At 49.9% G+C, this 16,168-nt stretch overlaps 1 protein-coding gene across 1 annotated transcript; it reads right to left on the reverse strand.

Annotated features, from left to right (window-relative positions):
* Positions 1 to 9,844: 9,844 nt before the first annotated feature.
* LOC136320084 (keratin, type II cuticular Hb1) lies at positions 9,845 to 15,291 on the reverse strand. Its single transcript, XM_066253229.1, has 9 exons — positions 14,858 to 15,291; positions 13,851 to 14,059; positions 13,014 to 13,074; positions 12,242 to 12,337; positions 11,869 to 12,033; positions 11,513 to 11,638; positions 11,014 to 11,234; positions 10,749 to 10,780; positions 9,845 to 10,501 (listed from the first exon to the last, which is right to left on the reverse strand). The coding sequence occupies exons 1-9, from the start codon at positions 15,224 to 15,226 to the stop codon at positions 10,239 to 10,241; spliced, it is 1,542 nt and encodes a 513-aa protein (XP_066109326.1). The 5' UTR covers positions 15,227 to 15,291; the 3' UTR covers positions 9,845 to 10,238.
* Between the last annotated feature and the right edge of the window lie 877 nt (positions 15,292 to 16,168).

Consider the following 16,168-nt stretch of genomic DNA (forward strand, 5'->3'; position numbering starts at 1 on the left):
GAACGGTTCCTATTTGGGTTGAAGGGTGTGTGTAACTTTATCAATCCCTTAGAGTGTAGAGTAAAAAAGCATGGGCTTAAGATTTGATCTGGCTCAGCTGTTGACTGGCTGTGTCACTCATGTCCTTCTGGGTCCCTGCTTCCTTGTATGGTAGATGTTATGAGCATCAGCTTGCCCAGGGAAAGATAATGGGACAGTGACATCTACCTGGCCTGCATCACAGGTGCTCATAGGCCCTGGCAAGATGATGGAGGTGAAAGACTTTGAAGAGCATAAGGCACTGTGCAAGTGTCACTTACTGTGCCCTGGTGGTTATGTATTGGTGTGTGGAGACAAGGTGCAGGAAACGAACAGGCCCCTGGTTTCTATCACTTGTAGACAGCCCTTCTCATTCAGATTCCATCCCTTCCCTTCCAGATTCTGCCTCATTCCCTTGGGTTTGTAGCAGGAGCTGGGGTCTGGATCTATTTCTGATTAATAACACTCATCAAATTAAGAAAGTTTATTCATATTCTTAGGTTTTTAAAAGTATTTTTAAAATGAGAAAGTATTGAATCTGTTAAATGCTTTTTGTATTAATTTAGATGATATAAGGAAAGAGACAACTCATTTCCTAGAGTTTAATTACCCCTATTACTGGGATAAACCCTATGTGATCTCAGTCCAAACACTCAGCTCAATAGATTGTTGCCCTGTGTTTTTGCCTTTTGTCCCTGACTTCAGACTATCTTTAGCATTTCTAGGCCTGGTGGAACACCCACCACTGTGCCAGGCAAGCTTATTTCATTCTCCCAATGACCCTCGGGGATAGGAAATATTGTCATCCCCCTTTTACAGATGGAGAAGCAGAGGTCCAGAGAAGTTAAATGATCTGTCTGTGAAGGCAGGTGGGTGGGTGGGTACTGGATTGTTGGTCTCAGTCAATTGCCCTTATTTACTCTCCTCGACTCCCTGATCTTCCCCCTTCCTCTGCTGCTTGCACCCCACAGTGTGAGGAGATAGTGACCATGCAGAGACACTCACAGAGCCTGAGGTACAGCAAGGAGGAGCTGAACAGGCTTAATCCGGCCATCTAGTGGCTGACTGTGGAGGGAGACAGTGCTAAGAGTCAGGTGAAGGTGGGGAGTGGAGGGTGGCAGAATGGTGATAGTAAGGATGTGTCCCTTATATATGACAACTTGACTCAACCCCTCCCCGCCCCCACATCCTTTGAAATATAGTTTCTCTTTCTGAATGTCTGAGCAAAGAGGAGCATGGCTGTGTGTGTATATCATGCTTACATTTGCCCATGACTCCCTGTAGTTCATGCGGGTAAGTGATTAACACGTAGGAAAATACGTGTAGATGTGTATGCTTGCTTGCATATTGTTTCTTATGTCTATCCACATTTTTATATCTGTGTGTTTTGTTTGTTCTACTTAGCATTAGATTTGAGCTCATCTTCAGAAATTGCAGAATTTTTCCTAGAAATCCAGTTTTCTGGGTTCTCTTTAAAAATGCGTGGATCTGGTAATATTGAGCTATGACCCCACATGGTAACATTTGGCTAGTGAAGAGGTCTCTATCCTCACATGGGGACATGTTCCTTTGTGTGCCACAGCCCCCCACCACTCCACATTGCCTGTTTTGACACTGAGGCAGAGGGTCCTTTGCCATTTATCATCACCTTGGCAAGCACTTATTATCCCCGGAGAGGAGAAAAGGTACTGAAGATATGTCTCTATCTAAAGCAGAGATATGAAAGACTGGAGACAAGAAGGAGGTCCCGGTGACTTCAGGACAGTGAGAGCATGCATATTTCTCCGAAGGACTGGATATTGTTGTATACAGTTAACATTTGAACTTCACCTTTGGATGCCTCCAGCCAGAGCTCTGTAGGCATTGTGTGTTTGTGATTCAGGCTCAGGCCTTAGAAAGGAGAGGTTCCCACAAGAACGCTTTCTTAGTCTCTACCACTCCCCCTGTCACTCTCCTCTCTCCTCTCCCAGCCCTCCCTTTGCCAAGCTCTCCTGGCTCAGGCTCCATACCTCAGAGGGAAGGCATTCTGCTTTCGTCTTTTCTTGCTTTCTGTAGAGACAAGGGTCTCAAGCTTTGAGGGAAATTTGTGCGGGTTCTCCCTTCTCCGGAAACTGATGATTCTGAAGGTCGACAAGCTGTTCAGGTTTCAGGGGTGGCAGAGTGAGAGGGTAGGCATGTTGGGGTTCAGTCCCCCACCAGCCACAGCTGCTCTGATACCCCCCACTGGCTTCCTGAGCAGCAAACACACCTTACCAAGGCAAGTAGTTATTATTATTATTTTCCCCCAAAGAACTACAAAGTTTATACTGTGAAGACAAGATAGCCTTCTTATTAGTTTTCCTGATAAAACATTAATCCTAGCTATGGATCATTTGATGTTTCTCATATCTGAGGTCATATTAGAAGTGTCACCATACTAATGTGAAAAGTCTTCTCTCAACCTTCCCAGATGGCTGGCCCCAAATCTCCATCCTGGTAATAGATCAGACAGACAGACACACACACACACACACACACACACATGCACATTTCCGAACAGACATACTCACTCCACACAATGATCTGTAATCCTCATTGACTCTCCAGCCTCTGAATAGGTCTGGATCATTGAGGGGAAAGTGGTGGGGACCAAAAATGCATTTTTGTCCGTGGTCTTTCCTTCCTCCTCAGATCTGTGAACTAGAGGGAGCCAAGGATCCACCAGCTCTGCAGAAGGAGGGTGCCTCAGTCAGTGCCAAGGGCAAGCTGGCCTGGCTGGAGGACACCCTGCAGCAGGCCAAGCAGGACATGGTGCAGCAGCTATGGGAGTGTCAGGAGCTCAGGATGGTCAAGCTGGGCCTGGATTTTGAGATTTCTACCTACAGCAAGCTGCTGAAGGGCAAGGAGAGCAGGTGAGGACTGGGAAATACTTCAGATATAGCATGGGGAGGGGGTGGTTGGAGAGGTGGGTGGGTCGTGGGGATCACCACCTGGGCCCTCAGCTGCTGGGGACAAGGTGGGGAAAGGTGACCCGAGTATCCAGGTCACCTGTTGTTTTCCTGGAGCCAGTTTATTCCCACTATTTAACAGCTTTTTAGCCAAAAAGGCCCCAGTTAATGGCACCTGGGTTGGGGCAACTCATCCCTAGGATCAGAGAGCAGGGGCTAGTCTGTCCACCATGACAACTGCAAGGCCCAGCTTGAGGGAATAAGCTCCCAGTGTGGAGTGCCTTCTTTTCAGTTCTGTCCATCTTCCAGGGATCTGGGGAAGGCAGGTTTCATGGGAACAAGCAGGACCTGGCTTCTACTGTTTAGACAGCAAATACTGTTTGGGGACTCAAGGGCTGCTAGCTCCATCCATCTGGGGACAACAGGCTTAGGTGAGAGTGAGGGAATCCACCATGTGACAGAGAGTTATTTTTATTAAACCCACAAAATCCCTGGAAGGGATGCTTTTATCTCCATTTCAAAGGTGAGGAAACTAAATCTCAGAAAGGGCAAATTGGCTACCTCAAGGATGCACAGATAGAAAGGGATTAAGTGAGGCTTGAACAATATTCTTCAGATAAATGAGCTATCTTCTTTGTGTTCTCCTTTAAAATGTACCCCCATATATGGTCTCCCCCTTTCAAGATGTTTAGGCCCCCCCAAAATGTAAATCTTTTGCTTTCTCCCTCTTTGAAGAAGTCATCAATAAAAGTGAGTTATTTAAATTTAAGGCAGGAAGGGTTGAATTTAAAGGTTCAAAAGGAGACTTGACTCCAAAGGGCTGTGGGGGTCTGAGAGAACCAAGGAACCCGCAGGAGGGAACGACTCCAGTCTTTCTGGAGAAGGCCAGCAGTGTTTTGTCTGGTAGAATAGGGACTATTACACCTAAGAGATAGAGGCACTTACTTTGTTTCCTTCTTCTCTCTGCAGGTTTAGCCTGAGACTGGGGGCAGGGAACCTAAGTAAGTAAATGATAGGTATAAGTTGGGTTAGAGGGGCCAAATCTTCTCCTCCCACCTTGTGTATCCTCTTGGAAAGGCAGAAAGGGTCTGCTTCCTCTGTGTGTCCCTCTTTGCCAGGGGCTATTTCTTCTCTTGGGGTTGAGTCTTTGTGTTTGTGTGTGTTGGGGGTGGGTGGTCCTGTGGTCTGTTCATGGCAGGGAGGTTCTGTTGGTTTTGCCTAGGGTGTGGAAGGATGTTCTGAGGGTTTATCCTCGTGCAAGAGACTGTTTTATTCTTGGGTAGGGGGGGAACCTGTGTCTGACTACAGAGGCAGAGGTCTGCTTCTTGAGGCGAGGGGTCTGGGTATTTATTACTTTGGGGAGTGTACACGTCCGTCCCCTAGTTGGGAGGAGGATCTGCGCATTGCTTCCTGGAGGAGTTGTCAGTATGTCTAGTATGTCTGTTTTCTGGGGCAGAGGGCGGAAAGGAGGTTTCCTCCCTCCAAAATCCGCTCACTGCTCAGCCCTGAGCAGTGATCCCAGATGCCCTCCGGGCTCGTTCTCGGCCCCACCTGCCTGTGGTGGCCAAGAGCGGGCTCCTACGTCCTAGAGACAAGCGCCCCTGGCGGCGGACGCGTGCTCTGCGGCTCCCCCTGCTGTGTCGGAGAATGAGCTGCAGAGGTTTCTGCGGATGTTGAACACTTCCGACCCCTCACAGAAGTCAAAGAACTCTAGCTTATGCCCGGAAGACTTGATCCTCTGTCTCAGACGCCAATCCCATTGGTTCTGGCCCTCATCTCACTTCACCTCTTCCTCCTGTCCTTCACCTCAGCATGAAGCTCACAATGTTGTTTTGACCCTTTGAACTGCCCTTACCCTCTTTTCCTTTGCAATAAAGTTGTTCTGCAGTGGACTGAGCCTCCAGACTTTTTGCACCTGAATTCCTCAGACTAGTCCCAGAACGACAAAGCTGACCAGATTTGGGGTGGGGGCTCTACCAAGAAGCAGCCATCCTAGCTTGGGGTCCACAGTCAGCTTTCTTGACAGAGGTGTGGAGAAGTGCGTTCATTCATCCACTCACTCACTCTACAAGCACCTATTGAATGGCCTCTGAGGGTTAGACATACTGCTCGGTGAACAAGATAACACTCTAGTCCTGGAGCTCTAGAGATGACATTCTGGTGGGGAGGCAGGCCATAAACAAGGAAACAGAAAAGAAAGAGAATAGAATGAAATAAGACTGAGGGCAAGCCTCCTACTGCCCAGGCAGCTGCACCTAAGGAAAAGCCCCAGGGAAGAGGGCCTGCGCAGATTGGGGCTGGAGGACATGAATATCACTGGTTGGTTCAGGCCTGAGTTCTAGTTTAACAAGTGATCTGATGGTGGGCTGGGAAAGCATGTCTATGGAATTAGACTGAGGTTCTAGCTCTGCTTGTACTTCAGGTGTTATAAAGTACTGTAATCCGCAGGTTACACAGAAACACCAGGCAGGTCACAGAAGACATTTGAGGAGTTTATTAATTAGCCGGCTAGCTAGCTACATGGGGCACAGTCCAAAATCATGTAGCCCTCTTACAGTTCTGAACCTTCTTTTATACAAGATCAAGTACTGATTGGGGTGCCTAAGGAGGGGGAACATGATACAATAGTCAATTACTAACAAACTTACAACATTTACCTATAGGATCTATTAAAGGAAAAAGGATTCCCAAACATCAACACCACAAGATAACACAGTAGTGATCATTGTTTTACATGCCCGGCAAAGACATTCCCAATTCTTCTAGTGTCTACCCCCATTCCTGTCGCCACAATGAAATGCTTAGTTTAGGATAAGGAGAGAAACTAAATGAAATTACCTTTGCTAAAAGTGTTGGGGCTAGCTTATTAGGAAACCCAATAAGCTAGTCCCTGCTTGCTTTAGTTTACAAGTTTTATACATATAAAGAATTTCGAAAGGGGTGATTATTAGAAAGCATATAAAATGTTACAGAATGCAGGTTTTACAAGCAAGGGGAGTGGGCTCTTGATCCCTTTGCCTAGAGCAGGGGTCCCCAAACTTTTTACACAGGGGGCCAGTTCACTGTCCCTCAGGCCGTTGGAGGGCCAGACTATAAAAAAACTATGAACAAATCCCTATGTGCAGTGTGCATATCTTATTTTAAAGTAAAAAAACAAAACGGGAACAAATACAATATTTAAAATAAAGATCAAGTAAATTTAAATCAACAAACTAACCGGTATTTCACTGGGAACTATGGGCCTGCTTTTGGCTAATGAGATGGTCAATGTTCGGTTCCATATTTGTCACTGCTAGCCGTAACAAGTGATATGACGTGCTTCCGGAGCCGTGACGTGTGCGTCCCGCGTCAGTGGAAGTAGTACTGTACATAAGTGCCGCCGCCACGCTTTGCGGCGTGGCCACATCTTGTGCTCCTCTCACCGACCACCAATGAAAGAGGTGCCCCTTCTGGAAGTGTGGTGGGGGCCGGATAAATGGCCTCAGGGGGCCGCATGCGGCCCGCGGGCTGTAGTTTGGGGACCCCCGGCCTAGAGGTATATCACTCTTAGGACTCCAGAGGAGAAGGAAGAGTTAGAATCAGTGTAGAAAATTTTAATTAAGATATGTAAACATTGTCTCCTAAAGGCTCTTAAGGAAGGGGAAGAGGAAGTTTTCAGATAAGTTTTGCCTTCTTTGCTGTCTTGCAAGTGGCCTCAGTCCTTCCAGAGAACTATAGTTAAATTATGATTAGTTACTAACTTTTGCCCCTTTAATCTCTTTCTTTAGGATTTTTTTTTTCTCTTCAGAAAGGAGAGGTATGGCATCCTGACTCTTCTTTTTAAAATACTAATGTTAACAATTTTTGTAATTCCTTGGCACCTTATCACACAGGTTTATGCTGTAATTTTGTTTGAGTTTTCACAAGGTAGCTGGACTTTAAGGGGCAGAAGATATGCTTGTTTGGGGGTTGGGTGGGGTGGCCAGTAAAGGGCTGGGTTTCTAAGCCACAAAGCCTGACAGATCCCTCCATTCACTGAGCTCACATTTTTTTCTATTGCATGAAAGTTTACATCATCAATGCATCTAGGAAACAAAGTTTCCTGCTTTTTAAATCCCTGGTTAAGTCTAAGGTAAGTCATTGGCCAGAGGCTCTGGCTTTACCTTTTAAGGTATACTAGTGCCAGAATGTCTGTGTTTTCCTGGGCCCCTTCCCAAAAGCATTTAAAGGGCTTCCTTCCTGGGTAAACAGAACAATCTCATGCTAGAGAAATGGGAAGGAAACCTGGCTGGCAGGCTGTCACCCACTTTAAGGGTAAGGTACATGGCCCCACTGGACTCCTGCATCAGCCCCATTTGATTAATACTGACTAACACCAACTATATAAACATTCTTATCAACACTCCCAGTGCAAAGCAGCTTCTAAAAGTGGAACTTGCCCTTCTGCAAGATTTTTTGGTTGGACTCTGTGTTCCCTGCATTTTGCTAGGTAATAATGTTCTCTGATTTTCTTTTTCAATTAATTGAGAGCAAGGGAGGCAGAGAGACAAACCCCTGCATGCACCCTGACTGAGATCTACTGGGTAAGCCCTCTAAGGGTGATACTCTGCCCATTTGGTGCTCACATCTAGAATACTTTTAGTGCCTGAGGCTGAGGCCACCAATCCATCATCAGCACCTGCCTGAGCCAACTTGCTCTAGCCAATCCAGCCATAGCTGCAGGAAAGGGGGGGGGGGAGAGAGAGAGAGAGAGAAGAAAAGAGAGAAGATAGAAGAGGGAGGGGTGGAGAAGCAGATGGTCACTTCTCTCGCGTACCCTGATTAGGAATCTAACCCAGTACATCCACACACTGGGCCCAAGCTCTACCACTGAGCCATTCTGGGATTTTCAAGGTTAGGTTTTTCCAGCTGCTGCTGAACTGATCATTTGTGGCAAGTGTGCAGAAGGAAATGTCCCAGGAGTTATAGGCAGGATTTCTGATGAGTCTTCTGCAGTCGCAGAAGGACTGGTTGTTACTTGCATTTTTCCTTTCTAAAGCTCAAGCCTGACGTCAGTCCAAGAGATCCCAAGGGCTGTGTGTGTGTGTGTGTGTGTGTGTGTGTGTGTAGGGAGAGAGGAGAGGCAGGTTTGAGTTTCTTGCTGAACTAGGGCTACGTGGGCCATTAGCTATGTTTGTAGTTTGGGGACTGATTCTCTAAGTGGCTCCCCAGGCCATGGGCCACATTCCAGTCTAGGATGGGAAAGAACTACCTGGTACATTTATGGAGAGTCATTCACCAATCCATTTATAAGCTTTATGAGTTGGAGTGACTTCTAAAGGAAGGGGTTTTGTCACCCGTGCAGTCACTGCTTCGGAGACCCCACAGGGTCAAACCTCTGTTGGCTCCTGATGCCTGTCTCACATTTAATTGTACTTAAATATGTCAGATGCAACTCAGTTGGGTTAGCGTCTCTATTTCAGCCTCAGGCCAGGACTTCTGTCAGGGCCTGCGCCTGAGCTGTGTGGTGTCACAGCGCAGAGGGCTGGTTAGGACGACTGCCTACTCTGGAACTCTCCCAGGGCTCTGTCCTGCTCAGAATTCCATCACGTGAGTGGAGGGGCCGCATTGTGGCTAGGATTGTACCTGGGATTGGTACTATCCCTGAAAAGAGCCTTTCTGTTTTCAGACCACTCACTTCTGGTCTCTCAATATGTATTTGTAGTTGTTTCTGTTGCCCTGAGGAAGGGGTTGGGGGTTAAAATTTCTGTTACAGTTTTCTAGGCCTGGGACTGGGAATTTAAAAGATTTACCCTGCCATGCAGATGTATGTTTAGGGACTCACCTTGGCCCCTTCCACTTGTAAGATCCGCATCAGTGTCAGAGTGTGGGTCTGGAGAGGGGACATTTCCTTGAATGAAGAAACTCAATGACTTTGGAAGACATGGAGATTTCTCTCTGTACTTGCAAACTCTGATCACAGAAATAAGTGTCATGAGAGGCTGTTCATGACCCCGATCCTTGGAGGGGTGCCTATTTTACATTCTGTAAAAAATTAATACTACTAATAAAGCCACATTGTGATTATTTTGTGTCAGGCACTGTCTAAGCATTTTATTTACATATGAAATTCCTTAATGTTCCCATCAGCCCTGAGGTAAGTGTTCTTATTATTTTCAATAGAGACGTGGAAATGGAGGCACAGAGAGGGTGAGTAAATTGTCCAGAGTCACCAGCAAGGAAGGAATCAGAGTCCAGTTTTGGGCCCAGGCAATCCGGCCCTAGAGTCCGTGTGCTCATTATCTTGTTAGGTGCTGTTTTTTGATTCCGAGGTAATTTAACAGCTATGGCAAGTCGCCAAACCTCAAAGGGACTCCTTTAAAAAAAGTGGCCATAGCAAAGGCTTTTTGAAAGTTCAAATCCTGTTCAGGTATTTATCTCTTAAAGAATTCTAATAAATTACTCAGGTGTGAGTCTTCCCCACCGCAGCAATGAGTGATTCTCCTTAAGTTTTGAGTAACTGGAGAATCTAATTTTCATGATCCATCAGTTTACAGGGTGCATGGGGATGTTTTCTGGGAGGCAGCTGTGGTTTGGTGAGATGAGCACTAGAGACGCACACAGGTTTAAACCCAGCTGCACCGCTTAACTCAGCATGGGGCCCAACTACTGAGTGTCTCTGAGCTCTGGTTTTCTCATCTACAACTTGTATCATAAAAGGTGGTATGTATAAAATCAACAAGGTTGTGTGGATAAAATGACATTGGGTGTGGGCCTAGCACAACCTTTGGCTAAATCTGAGACTGCTGTGAGCCCAGGGACAGAGGAACTATACTGGAGACCCCTGACAAGGCCTTTTTCTGCTCCATGTGACTTTCAGGACCCTCTCAAACCCTGACCCTCGAGGCTAACAGAGGTGCAGACAAGACTCAGGGTTGGCTACACTGATTTATTGAAAACACAGATCAAGACAGAGATGAACAGAGGAGGAGGGGGAGAGGCTGGGAGACTCTGACCATTGGCCCCCTGGCAGCCCAGGACGGGGTCCTGGTCTTGGTCCTTCCTGCCCTGGAGTCCTCTTCCTCTGGGCACCAAGGGGACTTCTTTCTGGGGTAGCCTTTCCCAGCATGGGGTGGGGTGGGGTAGGGTGGAGTTGTTGGGGGGAAGGCTGGTAGAGCCAAGTGAGAGGGAATCACAGATACACCTAAGAGTCTAGGAGCACGACAAAGATTTTCAAAGTGCTGGAGAAGTAACCCAGTGCTTGCTCTGCCCCAGGGCTGGACCAGGCACTGCTGGGCGGGAGACATGCCGGGGCGAGGGCTTGAGTTGGAGCACCTAACATCTGCGGCAGCTGCTGGCACAGGAGCCCACGCCATAGGAGCTGATGCCACAGGATCCGACGCCGCCAGTGCCCAGGCCACAAGATGTGATGGAACCGCAGGGGCCGCAGGGCACACAGGGAGTGCAGGGCGCGCACATTCCAGTGCTCACCGCCAGGTTCCCGCTGCAGGGAGCGCTGCAGACGCTGCCTGTCACTGGCTGGGACCCGGACACGCAGAGGTCCCCGCAGATGACTCCGCCTCGGGAGCTGCTGACACCTGTGAACCCCAAGCCTGAGTCAAAATTCTGAGGGTGAGTTATCCTATCTTCTGATGACACCCCAACTCTAGGTCAATCTAATTCCACAGTTGTGGTCCTTCCTGTTGTGTCTGATCCCAAACCCAGCTTGTTGGGATGCCAGCCCTTCCTTTAATATTTCGGCCTCAGTGAAATCCCACCTTACAAACTCTGCTATTCTTTCTAGGAAGAGAGTAAATCCATCCACACAGAATCTGTGTTACTTACAAACATTCACGGCTCCAACACCTTCACACAGTCTGAGAGAAAAGAAGAAAACGGGCAGTATTAGTGACTTGGCCAGAGCGGCAGATAAAACTCCACAAATTTAGTGGGGAGGGTCCACAAGAGCAGAGGCCTGCAGTAAGAGACCTTCCATCTCCAAAATAATAAATGATGAGTTTAGCCCAGAATCCTGGCCCTCGCTCAGCCAGAACAAATGGTGGCCTTTGTTTATGGCGCAGAAATGGCACTCATCCAGGTAAGGCCCCACCTGTGCTCCTCGCCCTCCAGCAGGCGCCTGTAGGTGGCGATCTCGATGTCCAAGCCCAGCTTGGAGTTCATCACCTCCTGGTACTCCTTGAGCAGGCAGGCCATGTCCTGCTTGGCCTTCTGCAGGGCGGCCTCCAGCTCAGCCAGCTTGCAGCGCGCATCGCTGACAGCCGTCTCGCCCTGCTGCTCCGCCTGGGTCACTGCAGTCTCCAGCTTGGTGTTCTGAGGACCCAGAAGAGAACAGTGTGGGTTATGGTCCCTAGGTCTCTCTGTCCATTTGCTGGGTGTCTCCTATCTCTTGCACCCAGCTGAAAACACCCCAGTAACAGCCTTCTCACCTTCATCGTGAGGGTCTCCCTGAGTGACCACAACTGGGGACTCTAAGTTTTGCAAATAGACTAGAGAATAAATGGTGAGATCCAGACTGAGCACACATGGCCTGTGGGACCCTGGCTAGGCCCCCAACCTCTCTGGTGGCCTAGGACACTGATGTCCCGCACCTGGCACTTGGCGTTCTCGACCTCGGCGGTCAGCCTCTGCACCATGCGGTTCAGCTCGTTGATCTCCTCCTTGGTGCGGCGCAGGGTCTCCCCGTGACGGATCACTGTGGCCTTCATCTCCTCGCACTGGGGGGAAGCAGAGACTCGTGGTGGATGTGCCATCCATTCAGGGCACCACAGATGATGGTGCAGATCATCCATGCCAACCCTGCCCTGCCGCCTCAACCTGAGAGCTGTCTGACCTTCAGTTACCAGCCTTAGGGATCAGAATCCCAGACAAAAGCAGCCTTTCCTAATCTATACCTCTCATTCCTCCCCCTGCCGTGTCTAGGAGGCAGGTGTCCTGTGCCACTCACCTTGCTGCGGTACCAGGACTCGGCCTCGGCCCGGCTGCGGCTGGCGATGTCGTCATACTGGGCCTTGATCTCGGCAATGACGCAGTCCATGTTCAGGTCTCGGCTGTTGTCCATCTTGACGATGACCGAGGTGTCTGAGATGTGAGCATGGAGGACGCGGATTTCCTGTGGGGCAGGAGTGGGAGGACCTTGTTTATGCTACAGCCTCAGCCACCGTAGCGTGCACCCAGTCTTCTCAGCCCTTTCCTGGTCTCCAGCTCTCACCCCATGGACTGCAGCTCCATGCCCAAATCCCTTTTCACCTCCTGTCTGAGGCCAATGCCTTCTCCTCCTGGCTGGCTGTCAGCTTTCTTTCCAGACCACAACCCCTCACCTCCTCATACAGTCGCCGCAGGAAGTCGATCTCCTGGGTCAGGGCCTCTGCATTGGCCTCCAGGTCTGACTTGCGGAGGTAGGCGCAGTCCACGTCCTGGAAGGGTGGGCAGTTTTCATAAAGGGCTCAGAGGACTCCTGGTGATTCCCACCCCAAACTCTTTTCTTTTTCCACCCATTCGTGGAGGCCGGGTGGGTGAGGCCAGTGGAAGGATTCCCAGTGTTCCCATTCCCATCCCACCTCCATACCTTCTGACCTTCCTGGGATGAACCTCACCACTTCCTCACCTTCTGAGAACAAACCACTTTTACCATGAAGTTGGCTCACCACTCTTGCCCCCCACCACCACCCTTTGCCCCACCCTCCTGCAACAACTTACCCTCTCTTTTCTCTTTTTCACTCACCTTGTTCCAGGATGCCTGCCCAGACTGACTCACCATTCAGCCACCGTGACCCCTCCCTGTCCCCCAGCCGTGACCCCCCCTGTCCCCCAGCACTTCTCTCACACCCCACCTGCCACTACTGGGGCTGCTCCACCCTCTCCACTCCCTGGGTCTCCACTCCTTCTTTTGGTCAGACATCCCACAACTCTACACAGGATGCGGTCTCTCAACAGAGACCGAAGATGTCAGCCTCCATCGGACCCAGGCCACAGACCACAACCTCTGAAGCAGAGCAGGACATCCAGAGGCCAATCCAGCCGTGCCCTGCCCGAGGACAGGGTGCTAGTGAGATCCCCTGTGTCTGTGCTCCCCGATCCCATGTTACTCACCTTCTTCAGAGCCACAAACTCATTCTCAGCTGTTGCTCTCAGAGAAACTTCCTCCTCGTACCTGAGGCAGAAGGGCGGAGAGGGAGGTCACGGAAGGGCAGGTCTCTCATGAACCTCCCACAAAGGGGACAATGTTAGGAACCTGCCAACACAGCCAAACCCCTGGCAGCTCTGTTGGGTCCTTTTGGTTGGATTTGGAATGTCTCCATCTTCAACTGAGGGACCTATGGGGCTAGTCTTCTGGGACCTCATAGCCCTGTATCCCAAAGCTACACTGAACTCACCTCAGGAGGAAAATAAGGCCTCAGCCCGCAGCCCCAAGCTAGAAGTAGACAGCACTGCAGCCCCACCACCCTGTCACCTGGGTGTCCATCCCAGTTCATGGGTGGGGTTTATGAGTCTCAGAGGCCATCAGCACTCAGCACCCTAGGCAGTGGGGTACCCAGAGCCCCAGGACATGTCAGCCCTGAGTGACAGTAGGGTTCATGTCACATCATGAGCCATGTGCTGTAGGTGGGAAGTCAGGAGGAGAGGGCTTGGAAGACAGCAGAAGCTTCCTTCCAGCAGAGCACAGGCAACAGCGCTGCAAAGCACGGGCAACAATCTGGCTCCGAGAAGAGCCGACGGAGGTGGGTGACAGATCTCCTGGCACAATCACAGCCCTACTCTTCGGCAGGCATCTGGGCAACAATTGCACAGGTGCAAAGATCCTGCTCCACACTGCCAACCTGGCCTGTGTGGCTGCTCACCCTACCTGGAAATTCTTCTTGTGTCTAATCCAGTGAGTTTTAACCTCTGTCATCTCCTGTGCCCAATGTCAAACCCAGTCACACTCACTTCTTCTTGTAGCCCTCCATCACCTCCTGCACGTGGTTGAGCTCTGAGGCCAGCCTCCCGCTGTCGGCCTCCGCACACTCGGCCTCCCGCCTCAGCGTCTCCATGTAGCCCTCGAACAGCGGCTCCAGGTTGCTCTCGCAGCACTTGCGGTTCTGGTAGAACTGCCACTTGGTCTCCAGCAGCTTGTTCTGCTGCTCCAGGAAGCGCACCTGCCATTCGAGGTGGGGAACAGGGGTCAGATGGCTCTGGGTGCTCCAAAGGCCGTGTGTAGGGTTTTTCTAAAGTAAACTTCCAAACCTGCAGCTCAGCAGAAATGAAAGGGGGACAGTGGTAGACAAATCAACTTTTGGATATCCTGATTATGATCTATATCTTGATTTTCCAGTTTGGAGATAAGGACTCGGGGCTGGGAAAGGTCAGTCCCTTCTTTCAGGTGAACTGAGTTATCCCGACCGGATGAGCCTGGGTGGCACCTAGTCAGATTCCAGGTGGAGGGCCCACCTCCTCACCCTGAATCTAGAAGAGATGCCCTCTCAGGCAGAGTTCTAAGATTCAGATCACAGCATAGGGTTTCTAGTGATAGTAACAGGGGAATGTCATGGGCCCGATATCTAGAGGAGAGCCTGCTACTCTGGCCCCTCCCCCACTTCGTTGGATAGCCAGTCCACCCTAGTCCTCAGAGGGCACACACTGCTCACCGTGGGCCTGGCACCTCTGTAATTTCAGAAGCAACAGTCGTCTTCCTCCTCAATTTCCTGGAGTCTAGTTGTGCCTCAGAACAACCAGGTCACACCTCTCTTCCATAATCTCTGCTGTCTAAACTCCCAGCTGATTCTTCTGGGTCTTGTGTATCTGTTTTTGTGTGTATGTGGCTTCTCTCATCAGAATGGGAGTTCATGCAGGCAGAATTCTTTCTGCCTCTGCCTCTGACTGACCCGCCAGGGCCCTTCCTGAGTCCTGAGTATGGGTGGGGATCAGGAAGGGTGTGTGTATTCAAGGGCGCCCACCTTGTCGATGAAGGCAGCGAACCTGCTGTTGAGACACTTGATCTGCTCCTTCTCCTCATGCTTCACGCACTGCGCGTTGGGGTCGATCTCCAGGTTGAGGGGGGTGAGGAGGCTCTCGTTGACCGACACGGTGGTGATGCAGGGCGGGCTGGGTCCGCACACGCCGCCGGAGCGGTACCCGAAGCTGCGGCCGCAGGAGCCGGAGCGGAAGCCCCCGCACATGCTCTGGCTGCCAAAGGTCCCGGGGAGGCCGCGGTAGCAGGAGAGGCCGCGGTAGGGGGCGGCGGTGATGCAGCAGCGGCCGGGCCGGGGCCCGCAGGCCGACGCGCAGCTGAAGGACTGGCCACAGAATCCTGTTCCGCAGGTCATTGCGTTTCCGGAGGTCTGGGTTGCACAGTGAAGTATATGAGTTCTGGAGTTTTGGTGGATACTCCAATGTGCTTCTCAAGGTGTTTGGGTCCTATTTATGCTCCAACGGGAAGGGGCCGGCTATGCAGATGGTGTTGGGCAATTTGTGCTTTATGAGCTTGGGCTGTTAGCCGGGTTCAACCCACTGTTTAGAATGTGCTTTAATGGAGTGGCCCGCACCCTCCTCTGAAGGATGCCAATCTCGGTGCTGTAGGGGAACTCACCATGTTTCATCCTGAAACAGCCTCGCCAGCAGGGCCTGCGCTCATGTGAGGGTACTGGGAGAGAAGGGCAGGGCAGGGCAGGGCAGGGCAGGGGAGGGGAGGGGCCGAGAGGGATGAATAGGTCCAGGAGAAGGGGAAGCGAAGGGAGGCCAGATGCTGGGAGAAGCAAGGAGGAGGGACCTGTACAAAGAGGAGTGAGAGGGAAGGAATCCTAGAAGGAGTGGCCAGTGTGCCACTGCAACTCCCTTCATTGTCCAGCGGGCTGCTGAAATACGCCTGACTTATTTTAGAAACTTTTTATTATTTACCATGGCAGTAGCTACTGCATTATTAAATATTTATTTGATGCCTTTTTCAGCTTTTATTAGAAAAATTTCCAGACATTTAGGAAAGTTGAAAGAATATTATAACAGACATCATGAGATATTTCACCTAGATACCTAGATTCAACAGATGCTAACATTGTGTCATATTTCCTTTCACATTGGTTCAGTTATTTGACAGTTATAACAAGCATGGCATATAATGCTTAAAGTTTTTGGCATGTATTTCTTAACAATAAGGACATTTTCAAGTGCAAGAAAATGAACAATAATTCCATAGAATCATCCATTCCACATTCAATTTTTTTAATTGTTCCCCAAATTTTTAAAAGTAGGTTTTATGTGATTTAACTTGT

The sequence above is a fragment of the Saccopteryx bilineata genome, chromosome 1, assembly GCF_036850765.1.
Source record: "Saccopteryx bilineata isolate mSacBil1 chromosome 1, mSacBil1_pri_phased_curated, whole genome shotgun sequence".
In the NCBI taxonomy this organism is placed as follows: Eukaryota; Metazoa; Chordata; class Mammalia; order Chiroptera; family Emballonuridae; genus Saccopteryx; species Saccopteryx bilineata.